This window comes from Theropithecus gelada, chromosome 1 (assembly GCF_003255815.1).
Source record: "Theropithecus gelada isolate Dixy chromosome 1, Tgel_1.0, whole genome shotgun sequence".
Classification (NCBI taxonomy): domain Eukaryota; kingdom Metazoa; phylum Chordata; class Mammalia; order Primates; family Cercopithecidae; genus Theropithecus; species Theropithecus gelada.
Genome location: NC_037668.1, coordinates 63,377,720 through 63,387,158, shown reverse-complemented (window position 1 = coordinate 63,387,158; position 9,439 = coordinate 63,377,720). Strand labels below are relative to the sequence as shown.

Genomic DNA, 9,439 nt, shown 5'->3' with positions numbered 1-9,439 from the left:
TTTTTTTTTTTTTTTTTTTTTTTTTTTTTTTTTTGAGATAGGGTCTGGCTCTGTCTCCCAGGCTGGAGTGCAGTGGCACGATCTTGGCTCACTGCAACCTCCACCTCCCAGGTTCAAGCAATTCTCCTGCTTCAGCCTCCTGAATAGCTGGGATTACAGATGCGCACCACCATGCCTGGCTAATTTTTGTATTTTTCGTAGAAACGGGGTTTCATCATGTTGGCCAGGCTGGTCTCGAATTCCCAGCCTCAAGTGATCCGCCCGCCTCGGCCTCCCAAAGTGCTGGGATTACAGGTGTGAGCCACCACACCAGGCCCAATATAGGCTTTAAATCAATGTATATAATGTTTTGTCCTTTGCAGCCAGAATGCATAGGAAGAAGAGGTAGAGGTGGTTGTGGCACCTTATATGATTGTACCAAAGGACTAAGAGTTTTCTTCTTGTCTCTGAGATTCTGGGTATTGCAGGTCAGAAGGTGACAGCATCAGCCGGGCATGGTGGTTCACGCCTGTAATCCCAGCACTTTGGGAGGTCGAGGCGGGTGGATCATTTGAGGTCAGGAGTTCGAGATCAGCCTGACCAACATGGTGAAACCCTGTCTGTGCTAAAAATACAAAAATTAGCTGGGTGTGATGGCACGTGCCTGTAATCCCAGCTACTCGGGAGGCTGAGGTAGGAGAATGGCTTGAACCTGGGAGGTGGAAGTTGCAGTGAGCTGAGATCGTGCCACTGCACTCCAGCCTGGGTGACAGAGTGAAACTGTCTTGGGAAAAAAAAAAAAAAAAAAAAAAGATGGTGATAGCATCGTGGGAGGAACGTTTCTAACCAAGAAACACAAAGATGATTCTCTCGGATTTCAGGCTCCTGGTAGTACTAGAGGAATAGAAGGGGGTGGTCACAGTGTAGACTGGACTGATAATGGCTTTCAAGGAGAAAGGGAGTTACTGCTACCTAATAAGGGTTGAGAGGTGGGTGAGTGGAACCCAGAGACCCTGGGGTCACCACTTTGTGCTATTGTATTAATCAACATTCTTTTGATTGTCGGTGAAAGAATTCCACTCAAGTTAGGCTTGGCAAAATAAGGCACACAAAACTATAAATTTAGATTCAGGAAACAGGGTCTGCAACATTATCAGAACCTCTTTTTTTTTTTTTTTTTGAGACGGAGTCTCGCTCTGCCGCCCAGGCTGGAGTGCAGTGGCCGGATCTCAGCTCACTGCAAGCTCCGCCTCCCGGATTCCCGCCATTCTCCTGCCTCAGCCTCCCGAGTAGCTGGGACTACAGGCGCCCGCCACCTCACCCGGCTAGGTTTTTGTATTTTTTAGTAGAGACGGGCGTTTCACCGTGTTAGCCAGGATGGTCTCGATCTCCTGACCTCGTGATCCGCCCGTCTCGGCCTCCCAAAGTGCTGGGATTACAGGCTTGAGCCACCGCGCCCGGCCCATTATCAGAACTTCTGTCTCTCATCTCTGTTTCTTCCCTGCCTCATCTTCCTTTAATTTCATTTCAGAAGATCCCAGACTCCGACTGGCTCACCTGGAGTGGAGTTCCTATCCCTTGATTCTTCAGGCTTTCATTTGACCCACATGGTTAAGCTGGGAGAGACAGAGTCCAAACAGAGGCAGAGAAAGGCTATTCTGGGCAGAACAAACAATTGATGACTTTTTTTTTTTTTTTTTTTTGAGACGGAGTCTCACTGTGCCTCCCAGGCTGGAGTGCAGTGGCGCGAGCTCGGCTCACTGCAAGCTCCGCCCCCCGGGTTCACGCCATTCTCCCGCCTCAGCCTCCCGAGTAGCTGGGACTACAGGCGCCCGCTACCGCGCCCGGCTAGGTTTTTGTATTTTTAGTAGAGACGGGGTTTCACCATGTTAGCCAGGATAGTCTCGATCTCCTGACCTTGTGATCCACCCGCCTCGGCCTCCCAAAGTGCTGGGATTACAGGCTTGAGCCACCGCGCCCGGCCAACAATTGATGACTTTATGGCTCTGTGGTCTGGGGAGAACTGCATAACCCTAGATCACCAAAGCTGAGAGCCTTTAAGAGTGAGGATTTGGGCCGGGCATAGTGGCTCACGCCTGTAATCCCAGCACTTTGGGAGGCTGAGGTGGGTGGATCACAAGGTCAGGAGATCAAGACCAACCTGACCAACATGGTGAAACCCCATCTCTACTAAAAATACAAAAATTAACTGACGTGATGCATACACCTGTAATCCCAGCTACTCGGGAGGCTGAGGCAAGAGAATCACTTGAACCTGAGAGGCACAGGTTGCGGTGAACCAAGATTGCACCACTGCACTCCAGCCTAGGCGACAGAGCGAGACTACATCTCAAAAAAAAAAAAAAAAAAAACACGAACAGTAAGGATTTGGATTTGGGTCACCCCAGGCTGAAGGCCAGGGGAACCTGAAGTGGATAAGGGAAGGGAGAGAACTTAGGCCACAGGATCTGATGTAGAAATGAGGCTGACATCTCCACCTGTATTTTCTTAGCTGGAGGAGTGTGCAAAGTTTGAATTACTTCTGCCTTCTTCTTATTATTTCCTTTTCCCTCTTAAAATAGTCATCATAATCATAAAAATTTCTTTTCCATTTTCCCTGTTTTTGCATATAGGATTTCTTGGTGTGATTCAATTTGCCAATTAGTATCTAGGTTGCAGAATGGTGACTTGGAATCAAGTTGAAACTGGAAGAGGGTACCTTATATATTAGGGTCAGCAATTACTAAACTCTGTTCTCTTTTATTCCAAACAGGGTCCCCAACTTCACATTTCCCCAGGGTGCAAAAGAGGGGGATCAAGCTTCAGTAGAGTGGAGCTCTGAGAAGAATTCACTGGAGTTTGGAAGCCAGGACCCTTTTTATAACCTTGTTCCTCCTCACCTGGGCAAAAGCACTAGTGCCCACTGCACAGGCGTCATGGACGGGCTCTGTGTCCTGTGGAGAGCCCCCATCCCAGGTACAGGACATCAGCCCTGGGACCTGTCCCAGGCCGGATCTTCTTCTTTCTCTCTCTCTTTTTTTTTTTTTTTTTTTTTTGAGACAGAGTCCCACTCTGTTGCCCAGGCTGGAGTGCAGTGGTACAGTCTTGGCTCACTGCAACCTCCACCTCCCAGGTTCAAGCGATTCTCCTGCCTCAGCCTCCCGAGTACCTGGGATTACAGGCGCCCGCCACCACGCCCAGCTAATTTTCGTATTTTAGTAGAGACGGTGTTTCACCATGTTGGCCAGGCTGGTCTCGAACTCCTGACCTCAGGTGATCCGCCGGCCTCGGCCTTCCAAAGTGCTGGGATTACAGGCGTGAGCCACCGCGCCCGGTCTCCGTGACTTTAGTCAAGTAGCACAAAAAGAAATATATAATTCCAAATTGTGATAAATGCTATGAAGAAAAGGAACGTGCCCTGACATACAAGGGGGAACGAATGCGATCTAGGGAGTCAGAGATTTCTCCGAGAAGAGAGCTGAAATAGGAGTAAATCGAGAGGGGGAAGAGACTGCTAGACCGAGGGAACCGTGCGTGCCAAAGCCGCGTGGCGGAAAGGGGCGTGCGGGAGGGTAGCTACGGAGAGGGAGGGTAGAGGACAAAGCCGGAGAGGCAGACGGAGGGCCGGACGCGCAGAGCCCCGCGGCTGCTGCCTTAGGGGTTGTCCCGGCTGTGGGGAAGTCATAGAGGAGTTTAAAGCCGGAAGGTGGTGACTAATCAGATTTCACTTGAAAATTGCACGGTGTCCGCAGTGAGGTGAACTGATGGGAAGGGCTCAGCGAACGCCAATAGGAGAGAGCACCGGACCTGAAAGGCCTGGTTCAACGCGGCCCCGCGCGGGGGCGAGGCGGTTCCGGCGCAGAGCCTAGCGCGCGGCTCCGCGGAAAACCGAACCGGCCCACGTGGGCCCGGCCGCTCCGCCCCGCCGCGCAGACGCCGCCTGACTCCGCAGTCCGGACCTGGGGCTGGGCGCGCTGCCCGGGAGCCCCGCACCCACGCTTGGACCGCGGAGACGCCCAGGCCGAGGAACCCCCAGCCCAGGGACTAGACACCACCAGGGCCGAGCGGAGCCATAGCCAGACGCGCCGGATCGGGCGCCTCTAGGCCGTGAGTCGGAGGCGGGGGGCTTGGGGCCCAGCCGCGGGAAGCGGGGAGTCACAGCGGCCTCCGAGGAGACTAGGGAAGGATGGTCTCTGCCTCCTGGGGTGGTCTCCCACTCCCGCAAGGCCAGGAAAGGAGGCTGCCTCCTATTTGGGCGGAGACCTAGTCCTGGGGTGTCGGGGTTCCTATTTTACTATTTCTGAGAACCCTGTGATCCCTAGCGCCACCCCCACCCCATCCCAGCTTCCTTCATGGCCCCATCCAAGTATAGGAAAAATTAAAAATTGGGGCGAGGGGAGATCTGTAGGCACCTTCCCACAAGCCTTGCTTAGAGGGCGATTACAAAGGAACTGTTCCTACACCCTTCTCCCCAGGACTTCTGCCCGTTGCTGGGGGTGGGGAGGGTCCATGCCACCTATGGAGCGCCTCCCAGTGCCGGCTCCACTTACAATATCCTTCCTCTTCATGCTCTTAAATTGTTCTAATCCCAGTGCTGTTTGGTCAGTAGAATTCCTTTGTCAATTCAAATCCTAATTTTGGTTAGAAGCAGGTTATGGAGGAGAGAAGAGTGGTGTGGTATGCCCTCCCTCCAGGGCCTCAGGATGGAGCAAGCTAGGGACAGGGACACAAGATAGTGGCCGTGTTCCAGAGGCATTGGGAGGGAAGTGGGCAGGCTCAGAAGAAAAGCTTGTCACTGGGGAAGGCTGGGCTCCCTGGCTGGGGTAGGAGAGGGAACTGAACCCAGCTCTTCCAGCCCTGGGGAGTCGGGAGTAGCTTCCTGAGCATGGAAATTCACTGCAGTCTCTTCTCCCATTCACTCGCTTAGCAAGTACCTGTATGCACAGACAGCCTGGTTCCGGGCTCTATGCTGGCTGACTCTGGGGAATATGATGGAGGATATATAGGGGAGGTCCAAGCTAGATTACAAACTGCTATTACAAGATCATTGCCACAAACCAAAACTGCCAGTTAAATAGACATTCACTGATCGTCAACCATGTATGCCAGGGACAGACACAAAGTTGGATAAGACAGTGTACCCAGGGCAGTGGGGACCCAGAGGAAGGCATAACTAACCGTGCTTGTTTATGTAATATTGATTGCGGCAGTATCAAGACAGCTTCAGAGACATGGGTACATGGAGATCTGGGGATATTACAGCTGATTTTGAAGTACAAAAAGGAATTTGCTGGGTGGAGAAGGGAGGAGCTTTGAGGGGAGGGGAGAGGAAGGATATTATAGGCCAAAGGAATACTGTAAGAAGAACAATGGTGTGTTTTGAGATCTCTGGGCAGTTTGCTATGATGGGAGGGACAGAGTGGCAAAAGGCAGGTATGGAAGGGTGAGCAGAGGCCAGATCAAACAGGGCCTTGTAGGCCACATAGAAGTTTAGCAGGAGTTCAGGGAGGGCATTCTGAGTGGTGACAAGTGAAATTTACATTTGTAACTGGGGGCAGAGAGACCAGTGAAAAGGCGGAGGCAATAATCCAGGTCAGAAATGGCCTGGAAGAGGAAGAATGGTCAGAATGTGGTTATCAATGAGATGGGAGAAGGAAGGAGAGTGAGGAGCCCAGGATGCTCCTAGCCTTCTGGATGGAGGGTGGAGCCATCTTGCTGAGGATACTGAAGGAGAGCTTGTTTGGTTATATAGAATTTTGGTGGTGGGGGCAGGGGGTGGAGAGGGATGAAGTCTCACTCTGTCACCCAGGCTGGAGTGTGGTGGCACAATCTCAGTTCACTACAACCTCTGCCTCCTGGGTTCAAGCGCTTCCCATGCCTCAGCCTCCCAAATAGCTGGGATTACAGGTGCCTGTCACCACGCCTGGCTAATTTTTGTATTTTTAGTAGAGATGGGGTTTCACCATGTTGGCCAGTCTAGTCTCGAACTTCTGACCTCAGGTGATCTGCCTGCCTCGGCCTCCCAAAGTGCTGTGATTACAGGCATGAGCCACCGCACCCAGACTGGTTATGTAGAATTTGAGGAGCCTATGATTGGTTGCAGGGTTGGATAGCAGTTAGATCTGGGCTGAAGACAGATCTGAGAGTCATCAGCATATGATGGTCCTTGAAGCTACAGCAGAGAATGAGGTCCTCTGGAGAGAAATGTGCAAAATCAGAAGACAGCCTGGCTCTGAGGACTGAGGAAAAACCCTCTGCAGGAGACTGAGAATGAACAGGTAGACAGGGAGGACGAAAACCGTGAGGGGAAGTGTCACCAGAGTCAAGAGAAAGGGCTTGACAGGGAGTGGTCGGGCTCTTGCTTTCAGCCTTGTCCCTGCAGCTAAGTTGCCCTGACTTCAGGCACCCCACCCTGTCCTACTGTGACTCAGTCTCCTGCTTTCCCTTTACAGACCAGATGTTCGCCATCCAGCCAGGGCTAGCTGAGGGGGGCCAATTCCTGGGGGACCCACCTCCTGGAGTATGTCAGCCCGAGCTCCAACCAGACAACAACTCCAACTTCATGGCAAGTGCCAAGGATGCTAATGAGAATTGGCATGGGATGCCAGGCAGAGTGGAACCTATCCTGAGGAGGAGCTCCCCTGAGTCGCCCTCTGACAACCAGGCCTTCCAGGCCCCTGGATCCCCTGAGGAAGGGGTGCGCAGCCCCCCAGAGGGGGCAGAGATTCCCGGGGCTGAGCCTGAGAAGATGGGTGGTCCTGGCACAGTCTGCTCCCCTCTGGAGGACAATGGCTATGCCAGCAGTTCCCTGAGTATCAACAGCCCTAGCAGCAGTCCTGAGCCTGCCTGTGGGACCCCGCAAGGCCTTGGCCCTCCCGATCCTCTTCTGCCCTCAGTGGCCCAGGCTGTGCAGCACTTACAAGCCCAGGAGCGCTACAAAGAGCAGGAGAAAGAAAAGCACCACGTGCACTTGGTGATGTACCGTCGCCTGGCACTGCTCCAGTGGATCCGGGGCCTGCAGCATCAGTTGATTGACCAGCAGGCCCGACTACAGGAGAGCTTCGACACCATCCTAGACAACCGGAAGGAGCTCATTCGCTGTCTCCAGCAGAGGGCAGCACCATCCAGGCCCCAGGACCAGGGCTAAGGGTGTGTCTCCACAAGTGTGCAAGGGTGTATGTGTATATTTGCAGGCATGTGTGAGGTTGTGCACTCGTAAGTACATAATTATTTGCTGGCATGATTGCAGGTAGGCATGAGTGTGTATGTGCTAACATGTAGGCTGGTGTGTATAGGAATGTGTGAATAAACATGTATAAATGAGCTTAAGTGTGCTGTGTGCACATGTGCACACACAAGCTAATTTATCTGCAGACCTATATGTGAGCATGTAAGAGTGAACATGTATGTGTGTAGTATGTAAGAAGAATGAGGAAATCTGTATGTGCGTGTGTAGACAGGTACCCAGCAGTGTGTGTATATGCGCATGAGGATGTATATGCAGAAGATGTGTGTGTCTATGAGTGAGTTTGAGTGTGCAGGCTTGTGTTGGATATATGTGAGGGAGCCCTTGTGTGTGCAGGGGTGCACGTGTGTGGCTGCAGGCATGGGAGGTGTATGTTAGGAGCATGTGTGTTTGCAGGCAGACTCATGAGCAGGTGTGTGCAAATACATATCCAGCTGCACTGTGGGGTATCCACCCACACCTTGTGTTCCTCATGGCCTACCGCAGCCTTTCTTCTCCACTGGGCCCCACTGTTCCCTGGAGACAGAGGGCTAGCATGCTATCATTTATCTGAGGGTTGTGGCTGACCCATTCTCCTGGGGTTTCCCAGGCCACCTCTTCTTTCCCTTTCCCTCACTTAACCCAGACTTGCTCAGCTGAGGCTATCGTCCCTGATGTTGGCTTTGCTTGTAGGAGGTTTAGTGGCTGCTCTGGCCTGCCATGGCATTTTGGCTGCAATTTTGTCTGGCAGTGGGTGGAGAACTGGTATCAGGAAGGGGAACCGGGAGTAGTGATGGAGATGATGGTGGGGGTGGGGACAGAGAAGGACATAGGGGACTGTCCCTCTTGAACTCTGCCTTTGGGCACATGGGAGATGGGGACAGGGGAGATGACAATAGTGGAACCCTGTGAAGAATAGGAGAACGGGAATTCTTTTTTTTTTTTTTTTTGAGACGGAGTCTCGCTCTGTCGCCCAGGCTGGAGTGCAGTGGCCGGATCTCAGCTCACTGCAAGCTCCGCCTCCCGGGTTCACGCCATTCTCCGGCCTCAGCCTCCCGAGTAGCTGGGACTACAGGCGCCCGCCACCTCGCCCGGCTAGTTTTTTGTATTTCTTAATAGAGACGGGGTTTCACCCTGTTAGCCAGGATGGTCTCGATCTCCTGACCTCGTGATCCGCCCGTCTCGGCCTCCCAAAGTGCTGGGATTACAGGCTTGAGCCACCGCGCCCGGCCTGAGAACGGGAATTCTAAAATACCAGTTCCCAAACAAACCATCTCTCCACTGGGAAAGGAGCTGTCGCAAACCCTGTTGATTTAAGCTTCTGATGAAAAGCAATGTATGTTAATAAGCCTGCAAGGAACAGACAAGATGTTCCAAAGCTGATGAGGAAAATATCGCTTCCCTGTCTCTGCCTCTACCTTGCTGTGCCTCTCTGGCTTTAGAAGCATTGGATGTCGAATTGGTTTGGTTCATTTCTCTGAAGTCGGACTGTCAGGAGGAGCCAGAGGTTGGCTTTCTGGGATGGGAAGGGGGCAGTGTCAGCCTAAGCCTCTGGAAATGCTTAGGATGCTGAATTTTAACCCCTTCTTTCACTGCATGGCCCTTCAAACAGGGATTGGCAGGCTCCTTGAGTTACAGAGTGGGTGAGCCTTGGAAAGAACCAACGACTAAGGTAGCTGAGCTCTCTTTTGTTCCTGGGAGCCAAGAGAATGCAAGATCCTGGTGGGTGAGCAGGGGTATGAAGAGGGGACACTGGTGGGTGAACAGTGGCATGGAAGTCACTGATGCAGCCTCTGGCCCTCAGTCTCCCTATCGGCAAAGTGGGGGGCTCTTCCTGTCTATCTCTAAAGAGTTTCATCCCTGACAGGTGGATGAGTGAAAGATCCAGGGAGTGGGGGTGAGGGGTGGGCCCTGAAGACTTTTTGTCTGTAGCTCTTACATATTGAGTGTGTAAACCCGGCCTTTGGACCAACGCAAGACAAATAAACTGGGGCAGAGAATTACATTTCTTGAGTATGTGTTTTTCTTCTACCTGTTGTCTGGTGGCCTCTTTTCCATACCATCTGAGCTCCCCTTTTGAGTAGGGTCCTGGACTAGGAGCTAGGGAGGTGATTTTGGGGAAAGACACTGAAGAATTTAGACTGCTGTGCCTGGCGACCCGATGGGGTGGAGAAGTCTCTCGGGGCCTCCCAGTGTGACATGGGAGACTTGACTTCTACCCTGAGAGCCCCAAAT

General features: G+C 52.4%; 2 protein-coding genes across 3 annotated transcripts in view; both read left to right on the top strand.

Annotated features, from left to right (window-relative positions):
* The window catches only part of CLSPN (claspin), a 51,561-nt gene extending 50,000 nt beyond the window's left edge, over positions 1-1,561 (top strand). The window contains exon 25 of the mRNA XM_025391974.1: positions 1,511-1,561. Coding sequence (XP_025247759.1) covers positions 1,511-1,561 — 51 coding nt within the window. The remainder of the gene's footprint in view (positions 1-1,510) is intronic.
* A 1,986-nt stretch (positions 1,562-3,547) lies between these two features.
* Positions 3,548-8,130, top strand: C1H1orf216 (chromosome 1 C1orf216 homolog). 2 transcript variants are annotated; one of them, XM_025365696.1, is made up of 2 exons: positions 3,548-4,063; positions 6,501-8,130. In XM_025365696.1, exon 2 carries the CDS (start codon positions 6,542-6,544, stop codon positions 7,124-7,126), a length of 585 nt encoding a protein of 194 aa, XP_025221481.1. In that variant the 5' UTR covers positions 3,548-4,063; positions 6,501-6,541; the 3' UTR covers positions 7,127-8,130. The 2 variants fall into 2 exon arrangements, with proteins under 2 accessions (XP_025221481.1, XP_025221478.1); XM_025365693.1 differs by having other exon boundaries at positions 3,548-4,086; positions 6,432-8,128.
* The last annotated feature ends 1,309 nt before the right edge of the window (positions 8,131-9,439 follow it).